Genomic DNA, 19,992 nt, shown 5'->3' with positions numbered 1-19,992 from the left:
CGCATAGTCCTAAAGGGACATCTCAAAGGTATACTTTTATTTGCAGCCAGTGACAGAACATTTAATTATATATTATGATTGTGTTGTGATAATGTTTAAAATAATGAGCTGCAATATGATAGGACACTATCATAAGGGTAAGGATTATGTTTCAGCTTCATCCCTATCTAATAACCCCTTTTCAAATCTAGTGGGTACACAGAGCCTTGAGTCATCCTTAACTCGCTTGCTCTCTCCTCCTCACCCTTGCTTTCTCTTAACCACTATTTTCCAGGCTCCTGCTTCACCCCATTCTGCTTTTGTGCTTTTCTTTCAATATGGTGGGCATCTGCAGGGGATTAACCATGTGATTAAAGACAGACCACTTGCCTGGCTTTATGATGGCTAGCTGCCGTTCCCCCAACTTTCCCTGCCATCACTGGCTCCCTCGGGGGTAGAGTGGGTAGGACCAGGCAGAGTGAGGGAGAGATGGAGGGGTGGAAGCATCCCGTGTTGTCTCCCCAAGGGGAAAGCCGACCATCTTAAAACCACAGAGCAGATCAGGGAGGGCAACTCTCCTAAGACTTAACCCCCCTTCTTTTTTTTTAGGGGCGGGAGAAAAAGTGGTAAAGCTGAGAATAGAGAAAAACTGTGAGGAAAATACAAGAAAATAAGGGAAGAAGCGGAACACGTGTAAAGAATAAATAAAACATTTGGATTAACATATAGGTTGGAGTTTTAAAATAAAATTTGCCTTCTAAATGTGTTTAAAATTAAATAGGCCTTTTAATGTGCTTAAAATAATTAAACAAAACAGTAGTACATTAAGGTGCGATTGTTATATTTAAAGTTTATTAAGAAGCTATTACAAATCGATAACAACTTTTAGATCGTGCTTTAAATAAATTAATCATTTTGGCTTGACTTTTCATTGTTTAGTAGTCATTTAATCACCATAGCATCAAACAGAACCAATACTTTGTTATTTACTTATCAACCAAATAACTACATGCCAATGCCTCTTAAATTATGGTTGATTAATATTATTTATGCTGTACAATACAACACTTATTATGGTTGACACTCTATCCCATGACTGTTTTAAAAAGACAACCACAACAAAAACACTGTATAGTTAATTTCCTGAAATACTTTAAGAAAAATGCTTTGGCACCCAGGTAAAATTCCATCCTCCCTGTGAATCCCTGCGTGTAAAAGCCTGTCCTTGTGGATAAGACTGCGTCTTAACAGTGTTCTGAGGACTTAATGACATGCTAAAAGCCAAGTCCATTCTACTTCCTGCTGTGTGTGGCACATAAAAAAGTGCGCCTTCGCCCCCTGGTGGAATGGAAAAGTCATGGCTGTTACAGTGCTGCCACAATTTTGAAGCATCTAAGTGCTGAGGAGTTGGAGCTGCCCTTGGTGGGGTAAAGTGTCCAGTGGAAACAATAGCTGGTAAGGAGTTTACTTGTGACCCTGTACTGACAGTGTACAAAGGTGAAGGGTCAAGAGTCAAATATTCAGTGCAGGTGTCCATATTGTGGCTCACGCCAAATGAGGAGTCTTTGGCGCTGCTATATTCACTTTGGCTATCAGGATAAAGACTGCATGTGCGACTGTTCTGCATGTCTGGACTTGTCAATGATTGCTGGTCAATGCTTGTTATTGGGGAGTAGAATGAAGAAGTTTGGTCTGTTGTTGGGCTACTGAAACAGCTGTCAGCATTGACGATACCCTCATCTTGCAGCCCCAGAGTCTCTAGAATCCAGGAGTTGAGCGGTGGCGTGACAGCCACCTCCTTAGGTAAGCAGAATTCAGGTGAGAGGTTGCGGCATGTACGTATTCCCTCAGAATCCTGTAGCAGCTGACTCACATTAAGAGAATCTTCTTCATTTAAAGTTCTTTTTCTTTTTCTCAATTCTGAGCTTCTTTGAACAAAGAGAAACTTCTGCATGAAAAGGAAGTGTACAAGTTAAAGATCATTCACAATTGTTCCACCTTGAGTAAATAAATTGTATATACCTTTGATTTTTCTTTAAGAGACTTCACATATGCAGAGTTAAAAAATTCTTTTAGTTTATTATTTTCTTCTTGAAGTCTTGCTAGTTCCTCTTCTTTCTGAATTAATGTATTCTGAAGCTGTTTACAGACAAAAAATACAGATTATGCATTAATCATTTACAATTAGTTTTGTTATGGCAATAATATGTTGCATCTTATTACCTGCTTATTGTGCTGAAGATGTGGAGAAAGTTGATAGAACCATGTTGATTCTTGCCGAGTGTCATGTAAAGAAACATGCTGTGAGTCTAAGGAAAACAAAAGGTTTTAAGAAACTGTTTTATCTTTTCATGGCTGTAATTAGGGGGCATTCTGGCCAATCATTACCTTCTTTTTAAATGGTGAATGTCTTTTTTTTGCTCAATACTTTTCCCCCTTTTTTTACCTAGTTGCTGCTGCCACCCTGACCCCCAATCAAGGAGGGCCAAGGCTGTCAGGTGCTCCCTTCTCCTCCTCAGACATAGCCCATTAATCTTTCACAATAATAAATACATTGGCTGAGTTTGAATTAAAATATTATGTATCAAATTTATAATAGACCCTGTCCATATCCAGGATGTCGTATGCAAAATGTGAACAATACCAACATTTACAAATTAAATAAATGGTGGGAAACTGTGTAAAAGAAACAACAGTGACATCCAATACAATATATTAATTGGAAATAAATGGGTTATGTCAAAGAACTATATATCACATACAGCGCATAGGAAAGATATTTGTCTTTTGCCCTTGTGATTTATAGACCCAATGTTATTTTTGTGTAGATTTTTGCTTTTTCCATTTTTATTTTATTTTTTTTTTTCACCAAGGGCTTTATCCTTGTCTGGGTCACACCCTTGAGAGTTTGCCCACAACAACAAAGCCAATCATGTCTGTGTAGACACCCAGTCAAAGTAGCAAACCTGATCTCAGCTGTGGTGGACTAGCATAACAGACCGCTGTTCCGTCCACACACCCAGGAGTTTTTGTAAATTTAATACTGTTTAGGTTTAAATGCTTTTGTAAATTATGCATCATTTTTGCAAATAAAATATGCTTTTAACATTGGTATTATTGTTCACTCTTTATAATAAAGCTGTTGGGTTCTTAAATGGCTTTGACTAGGTAGCTAGAGACAGTATTAGAGTTGAACTGTTTTTCGATTGAGTCTGTGTAAATGCACTTTATTCAGATGTCATAAATGCATCATTAGAAGTTAATTAGTCCAGCAAACACAACTATGTTGTCACAAATTAGTACAAAAAAACTAATGTTGACATTTGCAATGTTGTACCAATGTAGTTACAAACTCTAAATGAAGCATTTTAGAGGGGAACCGAATGCTTCTACTGTGTTGTCAGTCCTGTTAGAAATGAAGTAAAAGTACAATTTTATCTTAAAAATGCCTTTTTTTTAAAAACAGGCTATGTGGCTTTACTACCCAACATTATTCACCACAGCTATAACATTACTTAGCTTTCACCGTTTCTAGTTAACTATAACATGATAACTTTTAACAGAAGCCTTGTGTTACATAAAAACATTGTGTTTTAAATTTTACTGTTACATGTATTACGTTTTAAGCCATTTATAGGTTCTGACTGACCTAAAATTCGTACTAACTAATAATAAAGAATGGTTGTCAGAATATAATGTATTGGATACTATGCAATTTTGGAACTAACCTACTTACAATTGACACACAATGGAAGGTTTGTGTTTGCTAGGAATATATTAAACTTATATTTAAAAAATTACAATAATACGTTTTATTTTAGCAATTAGTAATAAAAAGCTGTGAGACAAATACTATCACTTCCAGGACTACGACAAAGAAAAACAAGAAGAAAAACACAACACAATCAAATTCAGTAGGATATGCAAATACAATTTTTACACAAAATATTGCAGCGACTTAAAGTAAGGCTCACAATTTTACAGCACTTACGCTCACGCTGATAACGTGCGTTGTTCAGGTGACTGGTGCCCCAAAGAGTTGCTGTAGAAACGTCAACGGTGCTGCGAGTTGTTGTGGAGGCGGAGTAGGCGCTCTCGTAGTGCGGATCCCCTGCAAGAAGCATGTCCCGGCAGGACAGAACGGTGCTCTACAAACGGTCAAAAGAGCAGCAAGCGTGAGCCACAGCATGCAAATCATAACGGGAGTTGAGAAGCTACGAAACTTTCCCTTTACTTTTCTAAAATACAATATTACATGCTCTAATAACGTTTGAAACAGGTGGTGCAAAAGCTTTACAACGGGCGTTACCATATTACACAAGGTGATCACTGTACAAAAAACCGTAAGATTGTTTTAATGCATGTGCATATAAACACAATTTAACAATTAACGTTATTAATATTATTTACTTATTATTTGTAGTTGCAAAATTTAAAACTTTGATACAGATAAGTTAAAATAATAAGATTGATACAGAGAGGTTTTTGTATCTGTATTATATATTTATTATAACTTAGATTCTGAAGAACTTACCATTTTGCAGTGTTGTCGATAGGAGCGTGACACAGGCTGGAGCGCAAAAGCAGAGCTCGGGAAACCTACGAGAAAGTGAGTCTAATGAAAAAACGGACCTTTATCATTAGACTCGCGAGTCGCGACTGCTCCATCTAACGTGCCGAGACGGGCGTGAGGAGTTTAGCCTGGTCACGTGACAGTTTTGCTTTTGTTCTGCAAATGCACAACTGACATTACAGAGTTTATATATATATACAGGTCCTTCTCAAAAAATTAGCATATTGTGATAAAGTTCATTATTTTCCATAATGTAATGATAAAAATTAAACTTTCATATATTTTAGATTCATTGCACACCAACTGAAATATTTCAGGTCTTTTATTGTTTTAATACTGATGATTTTGGCATACAGCTCATGAAAACCCAAAATTCCTATCTCAAAAAATTAGCATATCATGAAAAGGTTCTCTAAACGAGCTATTAACCTAATCATCTGAATCAACGAATTAACTCTAAACACCTGCAAAAGATTCCTGAGGCTTTTAAAAACTCCCAGCCTGGTTCATTACTCAAAACTGCAATCATGGGTAAGACTGCCGACCTGACTGCTGTCCAGAAGGCCATCATTGACACCCTCAAGCAAGAGGGTAAGACACAGAAAGAAATTTCTGAACGAATAGGCTGTTCCCAGAGTGCTGTATCAAGGCACCTCAGTGGGAAGTCTGTGGGAAGGAAAAAGTGTGGCAGAAAACGCTGCACAACGAGAAGAGGTGACCGGACCCTGAGGAAGATTGTGGAGAAGGGCCGATTCCAGACCTTGGGGGACCTGCGGAAGTAGAAACATCCAGAGCCACCGTGCACAGGCGTGTGCAGGAAATGGGCTACAGGTGCCGCATTCCCCAGGTCAAGCCACTTTTGAACCAGAAACAGCGGCAGAAGCGCCTGACCTGGGCTACAGAGAAGCAGCACTGGACTGTTGCTCAGTGGTCCAAAGTACTGTTTTCGGAAATCAAGGTGCCAGAGTCTGGAGGAAGACTGGGGAGAAGGAAATGCCAAAATGCCTGAAGTCCAGTGTCAAGTACCCACAGTCAGTGATGGTCTGGGGTGCCATGGTAGCTGCTGGTGTTGGTCCACTGTGTTTTATCAAGGGCAGGGTCAATGCAGCTAGCTATCAGGAGATTTTGGAGCACTACATGCTTCCATCTGCTGAAAAGCTTTATGGAGATGAAGATTTAATTTTTCAGCACGACCTGGCACCTGCTCACAGTGCCAAAACCACTGGTGAATGGTTTACTGACCATGGTATTACTGTGCTCAATTGGCCTGCCAACTCTCCTGACCTGAACCCCATAGAGAATCTGTGGGATATTGTGAAGAGAAAGTTGAGAGACACAAGACCCAACACTCTGGATGAGCTTAAGGCCGCTATCGAAGCATCCTGGGCCTCCATAACACCTCAGCAGTGCCACAGGCTGATTGCCTCCATGCCACGCCGCATTGAAGCAGTCATTTCTGCAAAAGGATTCCCGACCAAGTATTGAGTGCATAACTGAACATAATTATTTGAAGGTTGACTTTTTTTGTATTAAAAACACTTTTCTTTTATTGGTCGGATGAAATATGCTAATTTTTTGAGAATTTTGGGTTTTCATGAGCTGTATGCCAAAATCATCAGTATTAAAACAATAAAAGACCTGAAATATTTCAGTTGGTGTGCAATGAATCTAAAATATATGAAAGTTTAATTTTTATCATTACATTATGGAAAATAATGAACTTTATCACAATATGCTAATTTTTTGAGAAGGACCTGTATATATATAAACCGCACCATGTGTTTGTGTCTGTGCATGTGTTTTACACTCCAGGAGACAAAGATGATGACATTTGTTGTACTGCCATCCGCCTGTTAATGTATAACTCCAGAAAAGACAGTTCAGAAAGCCAATGAATTCATTTAACAGAACCATTTAGGGTTAGGCTTATGTCTTACCAGGTATGAAAGTGCATTCTTTTGAGTGACACATTAACATTTTTTTTTCTATAGACAAAACAGTAGTTCTATTTCTTAAAGCACGATACGATTTAATTTGGCAAATAACTAAATACAAATAATTTTTAAAAGCTGCAGTATGTTAATGGGAGTATTGTATTTAGTCATTTATCTGGTAGTAATGCTTTAGTAGAAGCATTTTGTAATAAAATTTTGTTACATACTTTTTCTAAGCAACTAAATGTAATAGTGGGGAGTAGCATAACAAGTGAATGAACCTTGCATAGTGCATATTTTGGGAAAAGACCTTTCACCAACACAGTAAAAGTAAAATCAACATAGTTCTTGTTTCTTGATTCATAAAACACACAGCTGCATTTAACCTAATTTGCCTTTGCTTTTAATCTGATCTGATTCACTGAACTGCTAGTTACCCTTGACAACCACAAAGTGCTAAAACCTCTTTAAATAGTAACACTGTAACACCTGTTTTTAGGTTATAAATGATGAACTGAATAATGGCTTATCTGTAAAAGTTCAGTACAGAAAACAAAATAAAGCGTACTTATATCACCAGTGTTCTGATTTCTTAACTTAATCTTACTAATCCTACTGCTATTTTAATGCTCTGATACCAAGCTTGCTCTGGTCTGGTTTTCTGCTGACAAACATTGCCAGCATACTTTCTAGAAACTGACCTTGTAGTGTTTTTTTGCCTTGACGGATCCACCCTGGGGTAGCAGATTGGCCCAGATGTGGTGTGATATCCCCTTTTTCAGAGCAAATCCAACCTGTAAATACATATTATGCATGGGCAGTGCTAGTTGGTGGGGTTGGGGTGCCGCTCATGCACTGCCGGCCCCATCTGGTTCTAAAGGTTCCCTAGCATTCTCTGTTTTCTAAGATCTGTCTTGTCACAGACGGCTGGAGCAACCTGTAATTGTGACAAGTTCTCACTTCTGTGAGAATCCCTGTTCTATCCACTCTCTTCATTGTCGGCTGCGGGTGTTTTTGTGTCTTTCATTTGCTACTTTATTTTGGCCACTTTATTCATTTGTGACTGTCCCCATTTTGTTAGTGGCTTTTAGCCAAAGTATCATGTGGGTTCTTTTTTATCTTTATCTTTAATATCTTTATTACAGAAATACTTTTGTACTTCAAGTTATAATCAGGTGCATTCAGTTTGCTTTAATTTCATTTTAATTAACTGGGCATAGTTTGGAGGCACACACCTAAATGCAAATAAAAAATAAAAAATAAAAATGCAGTGTTCCTGCATTTCAGGCCTGCAACAGATTTCAAAAAAGTTGGGACGGGGGCAATTTAGGGCTAGTAATGAGGTGAAAAAACTAAATAATTATGTGACTCAAAACAGGTGATGTCAACAGGTGATTGTAATCATGGTTTGGTACAAAAGTAGCATTCAGGAAAGAGTCTTTGATGAGCAAAGATGTCCAGAGGTTCAGTTTGTCAACAAATGCATGAGAACATTATTGAAATGTTTAAAACAACGTACCTCAAAGGAAGAAATAAAAGGGATTTGCATATTTCTCCCTCTACAGTGCATAATATAATTAAACGATTCAAGGAATTGGGAGGAATTTCAGTGCGTAAAGGCCAGGGGCGCAAGCTTAAGCTGAATGCTTGTGATCTTCGATCCCTCAGACGGCATTGCATTAAGAACTGCCACTCAGCAACAGCTGATATAACCACATGGGCAAGGGATTACATTGGCAAACCTTTGTCAAGCACTACAATATGGAGTTACATGCACAAATAAAACTTTATTGTGCAAAAAAGAAGCATTTTGTTAACCATGTCCAGAAGCGGCGTCGACTTCTCTGGGCTCGGAGGCATGTAGGATGGACCATCACACAGAGGAAACGTGCATTGTGGTCGCCGTGTGCAAAGACGAAAAGGAAAACCCAGACTGTTATCAGCAACAAGTCCAAAAGCCAGGGTCTGTCATGTGTCAGTGCCCTTGGCAAAGGTCATTTACACTTCTGTGATGGCAGAGTTAATGCAGAAAAGTACATTGAGATCATAGAGAAACATTTGCTGCCTTCAAGATGTCATCTTTTCCAGGAACGTCCATGCATTTTTCAACAAGACAATGCAAAACCACATGCTGCACACATTACAAAGGCATGGCTGCGAAAGAAGAGGGTACGGGTACTAGACTGGCCTGCCTTCAGTCCTGACCTGTCCCCAATAGAGAATGTGTTGAGAATTTTGAAACGAAAAATGGGACCCCGTACTGTTGCACATTTTAAGACGTGTTTGCAGGAAGAATGGGACAAAATAAAACCTGAAACATTAATCGCTTGGTATCCTTGGTGCCAAAACGTATTTTAAATGTGCTGAAAAGGATTGCCAACATTACAAAGTAGTAAAGGCTTTACTGTGCCAACTTTTTTTGGAATGTGTTGCAGGCCTGGAATGCAGGAATGGATGTTTATTAATAAATAAAAAGAAGTTGACCAGACAAAACATGAAATATCTCAGGTTCATACCTGTTCATGTCTGCAATGAAATAAAAGTCAAAGTTAATGTAAGAAACACTGTGTTTTTTTTATTATTTGCATTTTTCATGCTGTCCCAACTTTTTCTGATTTGGGGTTGTAAAATAATGTAGATAAAAATGGCAATACATCCATGTAAAATCAATTCCACAACATGTTTAAAAGGGGTCTGAATTATGAAGTAAGAACCTATTTTTAGAGTTTTTACAAAAGTGATTAAAAATTAAAATGGAAATTTCTCGTATTTAGAACCTTTATTTAATGCCTTATGAATACTTCATTGGATACATTTTTACAAGCTTTGCACACCTGGTTTTGGGCAATTTATTCATTTCTCAAGGCAGATCCTTTTAAGAATGAATGGCGACTATCTGTGAAAAGCCATCTTCCTGTCTCTCCACATATGTTTAATACAGTTTAAATCTATACTTTGGCTGGGTCACTCAGGGACATTTGGAGACTTGCCTCAAAGCCACTTCTGTGTTGTTTTGACAGTATGAAAAGTAAACCGTTGCCCCTGTCTAAGCTTTGCTATTCATTTTTTTCAGGTAAGGTTCTGTATTTGGCTGCATTAATTTATCCCTCATTTCTTACCAGTCTTACTGGCGTTTAGAAGTATCCTCATAGCATGATGCTGCCACCACCATGTTTTAACATGATGATGGTACTAGCTGATTTGCAGTGCTTGTTCTGTCTATTTCATCAGACATAAAGCTTGCTCTTCTGCCAAGAGTTTAAAAGTTTCTCTCATCAGACAAATAAAATCTTTATTTTTCATAAGTCCTTTGCATGCCACTTGGAAACTTCAAGTGGGCTTAGATCTTGTTTTATATCCTTGCCCGCATCTATGCCTTGCCACACAAACTATGTTCAATTAATTTAAATTGCAGCAGATGGTATCCAAATTGATAATGATAAAAAAATGTTGGCTTTGTGTTGTGTTTTTTTTTTTTTTTAAAACATTTGCTTTTAGTTTATTTGCTAATAAAATTAAATTAACCTCTAACGTCACGGAAAATTGCTCCATTCATGCTTCCTAATATGTCCTGGTACATTGTCCATTCATGCTTCCTTTGATAATTTATAATGCCCCAAGGACCTCAGCCATCTCCCCTCTCCCAGAGCTTTAGCAATGCCTTTTTATCCATTTGCAGAGTGGTAGATTTGAAGGGCGTCACATCTGTATTTAAATCTCTTCAGAATGTGGCATTATCTGCTGCTTTTTGAGACCTTCTAACCTGCTTTTAATTGCCGGGTTCTATTTTAGTGAGGCTTAGATTTAACAGGTCAGGCAGTAATTGTAACAGTTTTTATTCATATTTATGCAGATTAATGGTCTTATTGTACTCTGAAATATAAACTGTAATAAGCATTTTTGGTAAGTGATAACAATTTTCTGACACCTCTATTGTGAAATCTTTATTCATTCTTTTGTGCAAAAGCTTCCAGATAATTAAGATATAATGGCTTTTTGCTGCACTTGCTTTCTGTAAACCACAGTTCCAGTTTTGATTTGTCACACCATAAACCCTGTTCTAAAACTCTGCAGGCCTATCCAAATTCCTTTTGGTGTATTCCAGTAGACCCTAGATCCTGTGCTTCTTGGTCAAGAGTGGAGTGCATCATCTAGCCATGAAGTCCTTGGTAGTGTAAGTGATCTTTCTATGTGTGTTTCGTTGATTCATTTGTCCCAGCCTTCATCAGGTCAAAGCATAAAAGAACACTGGTCATTCAGCAACTTTAGGCACACAAATTGTTTTACTAAACAATGGATTAATAACAATAAACTCACTGTTTTGGAATGGTAGGGTCCTAATCTTATTTTTAATATCTGTTTGTGGAAGGACTTCCGGCGAGCAGTTTTTGTGAGGAAACCCTCCAACATCTAAGTGTTGAAACTGTTTTGTACACAATGTGGAGGACTGATTAACGTAATTGGAAACATTTAGGGAGTCACAGTATATACTAGAGCATAAGTTTCCATACTTTTGCCTCTTTTACATGTAATACTGGATAATTTTTTCATTGAATGAATGACAAAATATAATATTTATTGTTTAATTGGGTTCTTTTAGTAAAAACCTGATGTTTTGGTTATTACTTCATTTATGCAAAAATGTAGAAAACTCTAGAGGGTTCACAAAAAACACCACTGTAATTATAAAAGCTAAACAAACTGTTGGCATTATTTCTTTAATATAAATCAATCACAGTTTAGTTCTTTTCAACGCAAGTGCAAAAGTTATCACAAATGGGTTACGTTGCTTAGCTTTCCCTTTTCTGTCCAGCTTACCCCAAATCAACTAGATGAGGTTAAGGTCCTCTGACTATGCTGGCCATTCCATGATTTGAAACCTACCATCTTGTTTTTACCTTTAAAGGGATTTCTAACATAGCCTCTAACTACGTTTATGGCCATTGTCTTGCAAAATGTTGGGTCCAGGATTCTATTCACTGTGTCAAATCACCAGGTCTAGATACAACAAAAGAGCCCCAGATCATCACACTTTCTCATACATATTTGACTGTAGGTATCACACTTTGCCACTCAACCTGTCAAATCTGCAGCTCATAGTCTTCTCTTTACAGTTTAAACTAAAATTTGCCTATTTAACTAGTGTTAAGCTGTGTTTGAAGGTGTTCAGTAAACCAGTCAACCAAGCTGTTGATTTTTTATTATTAATGCTTTTGTGGCTTTGGGTCTTCCAGACCTCTTTCTGTCAAATTTCCCAGCAGTTTTCAAGTTCTTTTGGGTGGTGTAAGAAGCTGTTACTTACTGACACCTTGACTTTCTTTGTAAAATCTACACATTTAAGTGTTATAACAATCTGCCTCTCTTCCTTTGTCAGTTTATTATATCTTACAGGGCAATATTGTCAAAGTACTGACCTAAAAGGTGTAAACAGGCAAGTTGTAAGTAATTAAAATTCAAGACACCTTGATGTTACCCTAACATTTTTCATGTTTTGGTAACCTAAACTTTTATTTATTTACATTTACCTCTGGAAGTTTACTGCCTACCTGATACTTTCAAGATATTCATTTAAGTTAAACTGCTAAAAAAAACAATAAAACTGGAAAAATGGGCCGCTCAGGTGGTGCAGCGGTAAAAAGACACGCTGCAACCAGAGCTGGATTCTGAGTACATCGTTTCAAATCCAGCTCTGCCTCCCTGGTTCGAGGCTGGGCAGCTGTATGAGCAATGATTGGCCGGTTGCTCAGTTGGGGGGGTGGGACAAAGAACCGGATGTGGGTCTCTCTCTGTCAGAATGCGATTACGACCTCTGCCGGCTGATTTTTTTTTTTTTTTAAGTCAAGAGTGTGTAGTGGTTTTAGGACTTTGCACAAAAGTATGAGGACAGCTTCACAAGAGATTAAACAGAAAAGCACAAGAGGCCAAACAGGGGAATGTGGCAAAAAAGTGATTTGTGCATTTGTGTCTGTGTTTATTACTACCTTTTCTAAGCTTTATAACTACCAATTTAAGATAGTAGTGTACTTCCTCTTTTCATCTGATACCTCTTTCTCTATGTGTTGTTTGCGTGTATCTGTATGCAAGTGTGGGTGTAGGGCACTGCTGGTCTTTCAAAAAGTTTCAAAATTTGTCAATTTATTTATACATAATTTCTGCCCTCCGTTCCTTTTCAAGAAAATGGCCTGAAATGGGTTGCAGTTTGTCTTTCGACTTCATCGCAAAATCTGCGATGGGACTGAAGCTCCCAGTGATTAAGTGAAGGTGTAGATCTCAAAATAGCTGTCAATCAAAATGGGATTCAGCCTTTCGACTGATCCTCCAATCATCTTGCAGAAGCTCAGTGTCCAGACCCGCCCACAGCTCCATTCACCCCCAGAGACGCTCAGCGTCCGGGGGCGGGACAAAATCGTGGCATTTATCCAATGACCGGCGAGTTTCGAAGCAATGAAAAAAACCGTTTCATTGAAATGAATAGACGCTCAGCTTCTGCGGGCAAATGCATTGACGCTAAGGGAATGTATGAGAAGTTCGAGTCAGTCGATTTGTGATAAGTAGCTGATTCTGAACGAACTCGTCTTAGAGATGAACGTGTTCTAACGCATTTGTAGTCAATGAAATGTTAACACAACTGTACATATTTGACCATTTAATTTTTGACATTTTAGGGGAAGCTGAGCTTCCCTTGCAGTCTTACAGAAATCGCCACTGGTGTAGGGGTTGGTCAGAGGTGTGCTGTTAAGTAAAAGATGATTTGTTCATGTGGTTAGTTCAGCTATTGAACAATGATGCTTCTTGGTGCAAATTGGGTCAGGAAGTTAAGAAAGAACTCATTGGTCACTTGACCACTTGACCCAAATTCCTGCGCAGAGATGGGAGAACTTGTTGACTGGACAACCATTTTTTCAGCACTGTATAAATGAGCCTTTACGGCAGGGTGGCACAATGGATTCCACTATTGAGTAAAAGAGATATGACAGCCCACTTAAAGAAAAAAATTCTCTGGTCTGATAAAAAGTAAATTTAACTTTTTTGCAGAACAGTAATTACTATGTCTGACAATCAACAATCTCTGCATTTCAACTTTGTTCAGAATCATTCAGATATGGACATAATGACACACCTTTATTACATATGAAAAACACAAATAAAGCAAACACAATGAATAAATAATAATAATTCTTTCTACTTCAAGTTTAAATGAAAGCATAAGTATTTGTGTGTCTGGGCTTCGAATTTCTGATGATTAACAGGTTATTTTTTAGGGTGTCTCATGTGTGAACAAAAGCTACAATATCACTTAAATTGCAGTTAAGAGGAAAATTTTATATTTTCAAACAAAAACAGGAACACTTAAAGTCAAATAAAAGATTAAACAAAAGAACTGTCTGTATATAGAAGTAAGCAAGAAACAAAGAAACTCCTGGCATTTCATGCTGGGGACAACATTTTTAGTTTAAGAAATTGTGATGTCTTGTATGTGATAATCTATGTACCATTGTTTAAAAAGACAGTGCAGACAAAATGTGTTGCATGTGGAACATTATACATTAGACTGTGTTCTGGCTTATACAAATATTTCTGTAAATGCAAACCAATAAATTACATGAAGTTGGGACATTAACAGTAAAGGTAGTTTGGTTGGGGTTTTAGATATAACACATGCTTGAAATATAACATATGCTCGGACACCTTGACTCATTCTCATAATAAATCATTGTAGTAGGTACACAATGGTAAGCTCCTGTATGCTGTCATTCTGCAAATTATACAAATCCAGCATATACTCAAATATATATACTTAAAACCCAATCATTTTATTTTTTTCTCCAAATCTTTATGCTTTGCTTTCAAAGCAGTTGGGTAGTTAATTGCTTCCACTCTGGGCTAGTAATAAGAGTACAGGTGGGAATACCTGGGTGACGAACCCCCTGGCCCGCAGCCCAGCTGTCCCGCAGCCTGAGTCCTTTCTGCCCTAAACACCCCTACAGAGAGCCTTAATGACTAGTCGAGTCTGTTTAGGGTTTGTTGCCCAACAAACCACACCCACTGGGGGCCTGCAACCTGTTGCTGAGTATGTTAAATGCAAAATAAACTTGTTAAAACCAGATACAGCAAGCAGGTGTTTACCTCTGTGTGGGGATCTTTGATTTTGTGTTCTTAAGTAGTGGGTGCAAGTGTGTATACATTAACTTGTACATTAAAAACTTACTTGCATACTGGCATTGGATCAAACATCTAAAATGTTTATCAAGATCCACTAACATGATGTTATATATTTCAAATGATCTACAAAAATATACACTTACCAAGCAATTAATTAGGTATGCTTATCTGACACATTAAATGTTTTTAATGAAATACACCTACCATACAGATAAACCTTGTGGGTACACGATTACTGACTGTTGCTGTTCCTCTTTGTATTTACTTTACTTTAATCCAAAGAGATCATCAAAACCCATTTTCCAGTTATTATTTGGGCAGTGCAAAATTCTCAGCACAGCAGTGATACTAAAGTGATTATAATAAAGTAGGTTTTTGTTGTAGTTGTTTGATTGTATATGATGTTGAAGTTTAAACATCTTAATGCTAGGAGGAATATAATGCGCTTAGCAAAGTTAGTGTCATTGCAGTGCTAACAATGGTCGACCACCCAAACATATGGGGTACATTACCTTTTGATAGGCACATATAGGGTGACAGAGCAGCAGTGAACAGGCACAGTCAGTAATTGCATAACCACAAAGTTAATCTCTATGGTGTATGTACCTTATAAAATAATTAATGAATGTATGCACCAGATGGATGTACCTAATAATGTTCTCGAGAGTGTCTGAATGAATGACACTATGAACACTTAAGTTATTTCAGCTGACTTTCTGTGATTGGCAGCTAGTAGTTCATTTGATGGCTCTAGGTGGCTCCCTTAGGCTGTATGGCTGTAAAGCATGCCAATGACATGTATTAATGTAAAGTAAAAAAAAGAACTCAACATCACTCCTGACTTCTTTACAGGGTTCCTATTTGCACCCCTCCCATCCTCCTCTCCCTTAATTTTATGTCATTATTAACACCCTTTCTCAGAAAAAATCGCTGTCTCCCACCTCAAGATTACACTTTAGTCGCGTGTAGAAACGGACTCAGAGTGGCCTAACTGCCCACTGCAATGCTAAGCCTCTTTTATGTGAACAATGGTCTCCCACAGAGCCTATCTTCCAATCAAGCCCAGGGCATGGTTGCTGTGCTTCTTGTCTAGTCCCACTGCAATGACTCCCTGCCAGATTATGGCGTGCTGCTTACACACACACACACACACACACACGCACACACACACACACACAGAGTGCATCTAAATGTTCTTTATTTGCAAATGGGAGGGTATTGTTGTAAACAGGATGAGCATGGGCCCCACACAGACAGAACCCGGTACCTGGTTATTCCAAACCTAGCCTGCCTCATAAAATTATTTCACTCATGGTTATTTAGTTTCTGGCCTTTAGATTTAAACACAATGTTTTAAACAGTAAAATTACACTGATACTTAAAAGACTAAAGACTAAAGTTGCATCTGCTTGTGATTACCTGATGCCAGATACCATGTGATTCTTCAGTTTAGTGGAGTCAATATCTCAGGTCTATATTAGGAAGGCTGGTCTAATGTTTTGGCTCAGTAACAGTTTCTCCCCCATCTCAATCACCTTGCTGAACGCCACACTGCAGCGTTAACACCACTTAAATCCTGACAACACACTGGACCTTTTATTTATTATTATTTGCACATGCCCTTTACATAAACTGCCTACCTCATACATATCTGCACAATTATTTGCTCATTAAGACCCCATGTATAGCTTATTATTTTGCATATTATTATTATTATTATTATTCATACCTAGCTATTTCCCTTATTATTATTATTGTTACTATTACTACTACTACTACTACTATTATGTATATATTACCATGTATATAGACCTAATCCAATGTATGTACGTAGATAGTTATAGTTATGTGTACCGATGTTCTTTGTTTTTTTGCACAATGCTACTATTTGCAGTTCTGGTAGATTCTAACTGCATTTAGTTTCCCATTCTAACTACTTAATTTACGTGTTTTAGCCACAGCAATTGCAAATAGGTATACATAAAGAAGATTACATGCTTCCAATTGGCAGCAATTACCATTTCCTCTTCCAGCATAATTGTGGTCCTGTGCATAAAGCAAGATGAAGACATAAAGAAAAGCTTTATTTAAGAAACTCAAGTGGCCTGCACAGAGCCATATATTGGAACCTCTGGTAAGGATAAATAAAAGGGTTATAAGAAAGTAACCTATTGGTTAATTCATTCATTAATAAAGAATTGTTTTTAACAAAACCACATATGCCATAATTAATGGTTCCTTTGAAAATGTAACTGAAGCATTTTTTCCATTTATATTTAACTTTTTACAAATCTCTGGGACAGTTATATGAAGAGATGAATCAAAACTGGATTATGACCAGAAACAAAAACTATTCGCACTGTCAAGGTGGGTCAGTGATGATGTGGAAATGTTTTTCTTGATTGTGTGATACCAAGGTATTTTGAGGAGGAATATTATGCCTTTGGTTGGTAATAATTGGACGTATTAGTGGACAGTGATCAGAAGCACATGACCAAGGATTGGTTAAGGAATGAGTCCTGGAATTTCCTGGAGTGGCTTTTTCTGTCTCCAGATTTAAATCCCATAAAAAATCTTGGGTGAGATTTTAGAAAACCGTTGCAGCTGCATGAACGGCATCAAACCTTAACAAGCTGGGAGCTTTGTCCCGAGAAGAATGATGGAAGATTCCACGAGGGAGTGTTCAGATGCTTGGTAGCTAAGACTTGTATTATATTGTTCTATATGCCATAATTCTATACACCACCAAAATACATTTACTGTATTTGAGGTGACACAAATGTCACAAAAGAACATAAATAAGGAAAGTGTGTAGGTCAGAGAATGGCCTAAAAATGTATTTGTGATAACCTCAGTCTGGAAGAACCAACTGGCACTGTGCACCTGCTTGGAAATTTTCACTCCATCCTGCAGCAAACATTTGATAACCTAGTTGGTGGAGAGAGGTGGCAATGCATTAGTTACGTTTAAGGCAGACAAGTCGCACTGTAGCCAATTACGCCATCAAGTTTCGTACCCTGGCAGAGAAGAGTGTTTGGGAATCAGGGGCACTAATGGCTTTGTTCCAGCACGGCCAGTCAGAGGAGCTTAAACCCACCGTCATCCTTGGACTCTTTGTACGACTTGCATTATGGCTAAAAAGCAGCTTTTGTGAGTGGAGGAGGAACAATAAAGTTGAGAAAATCAGTTCGGCCAGAGTTCGACAGAGCTCCTTTGGTCCAACTCAGGTCTTCCTTTTGCAACCTGCTTGACTTTCTGAGTCTGCTGACCAGCCCATGCAACTTGGTAACACCTAAAATCAGTCAGCAACTAGTAACTGAGATTAAAATCCCATTTTGCATTAGGTATTAATACAGCATGTTCAAGTAGTACATAGTACAGCAAATAGTTACAGTTAAAATGATAAGCAGATCAAGGTGTCAATTTCAAGATTAATTTACTAAACTAGTAGGTAAAAGGTTGTTAGTTCAAGCTTCACCACTGCCAGGTTGCCACTGTTGGTCCCTAAGCAAAGCCTTAAGCTTTTAATTTGGTCATAATTGTAAGTTGTTTTGGATGAAAATATCTGCTAAATGCCATACATGTAAATTGGCCCATACAGATGATCAGTTAAATATATTTCAACCTCAAACCTTACAGGTTTACAATGTGGCATAAAACAATACTTATTCTTTTTACATTTTTATTTCCCTAGTTGCTGGTGTCTATGGTTATGCATTGTGTGAAAATTGTGAGTGGAGATTATAGAAATACAATCCTTCCTGAACCCTCACACTTTACAAAGCAGTGTTTCATTTCTTGTCTTTGTCAGTGAGATTATTAGATGGTCAGTAAAAAGTGGGATTGTAATGGTATGTGTAAGGTTTTACTCAGCAATCAGCACCTTTAACAAAAGCCCTACCTGCCACCCCAAGGAGAGCTCATATGACACCTACTGCAACACAGCACACCCCACCACCCACTCAATGCCATTTTGAAACAATAGGCCTGTTGCCTAAAAATGACCTCATTTTGTGCTTGGCCTTTAAATGGCTGCTGCTCTAGTCATGTGACATGGCTAAGAATTCCACCAGCACAAAGCGTCCTACAGAAGCAGCAGAGCGTGAGCAATTGATGAGAGTTCCTGGAAGACTGACAGCCAGTAAAGCACTAACCAATTCACATCTTTGTCAAAGTGTGTGCGTGCACAGGTTAAAGCATAGCTTCATGGGGTCATGTTACCTGACCTAGGAGAAACAGAAAGTGCACTAAAACCTTCACAACAAAAAGTGATGATGAGTCAATACAATGACAACTAAAGTATAAAAGAATAAAAGGTAATGTTGTACAGTGCCCTGCCACTAACATAATCCAGCAGTGGCTTCTAACAGAGAGTCATCTGTGTATGGATAGTCATACTGTGCTCTATATGAATACCTCACAATTGTGCCAGGTCAATAGCACTGCTAAGATTTGAAAGAAAGCTCGACCTCTCTGTACTGGTGAGCTAGCATAATAGACCACTGCATCACTTAAGCTTTCATGAACCTGATTTTTAGACAGCCTAAACAGTGCATACTGAATAAAACAATGGATAATTTTAAACGTACCTAATAGGGTATGTGTCCTAATTCACAACCCCAAATCAAAAAAAGTTGGGGCAGAATGGAAAATGCAAATAAAAAAAAAGGCAGTGTTCCTTACATTAACTTTGACTATTATTTGATTGCAGACAGTTCGAACCAAATATATTTAGTGTTTTGTCTACTAAATGTCATTTCATTTGTTAATATACCTCTATTCCTGCAACACATTCCAAAAAAAGTTGGGACAGGGCAATTTAGAGCTAGTAATGAGGTGAAAAAACTAAATAATGATGTGATTCCAAACAGGTGATGTACAAAAGCAGCATCCAGGAAAGGCTGAGTCTTTGATGAGCAAAGGTGGCCAGAGAATCTACAGTTTGTCAACAGATGCCTGAAAAAATTATTGAAATATTTAAAAACAATGTACATCAAAGAAAGAATTGAGGGGGTTTGCATATTTCTCCCTCTACAGTGCATAATATCATTAAACAGTTCAAGGAATCAAGAGGAATTTCAGTGCGTAAAGGTAAGCTTAAGCTGAACGCCCAAGATCTTCGATCCCTCAGACAGCACTGCATCAAGAACCGCCACTCAACAATAGCTGATATAACCACTTGGGCAAGGAATAACTTTGGCAAACCTTTGTCGAGCACTACAATATGGAGTTATCGCTTGGTATCCTCGGGGCCAAAACAACTTTTAAATGTGGTGAAAAGGAATGGCACTATTACAAAGTGGTAAATACTTTACTGTCTTAACTTTAACTTTTTTTGGAATG

At 37.9% G+C, this 19,992-nt stretch overlaps 1 protein-coding gene across 1 annotated transcript; it reads right to left on the bottom strand.

Moving 5' to 3' along the window:
• Nucleotides 1-995: 995 nt before the first annotated feature.
• gmnc (geminin coiled-coil domain containing) lies at nt 996-17,752 on the bottom strand. The gene is made up of 5 exons (XM_063017379.1): nt 17,666-17,752; nt 3,971-4,127; nt 2,203-2,288; nt 2,002-2,118; nt 996-1,927 (listed from the first exon to the last, which is right to left on the bottom strand). The coding sequence occupies exons 1-5, from the start codon at nt 17,750-17,752 to the stop codon at nt 1,133-1,135; spliced, it is 1,242 nt and encodes a 413-aa protein (XP_062873449.1). The 3' UTR covers nt 996-1,132.
• Nucleotides 17,753-19,992: the final 2,240 nt, after the last annotated feature.

This window comes from Trichomycterus rosablanca, chromosome 20 (genome assembly GCF_030014385.1).
Source record: "Trichomycterus rosablanca isolate fTriRos1 chromosome 20, fTriRos1.hap1, whole genome shotgun sequence".
In the NCBI taxonomy this organism is placed as follows: domain Eukaryota; kingdom Metazoa; phylum Chordata; class Actinopteri; order Siluriformes; family Trichomycteridae; genus Trichomycterus; species Trichomycterus rosablanca.
This window is presented reverse-complemented; position numbering and strand designations above follow the sequence as displayed.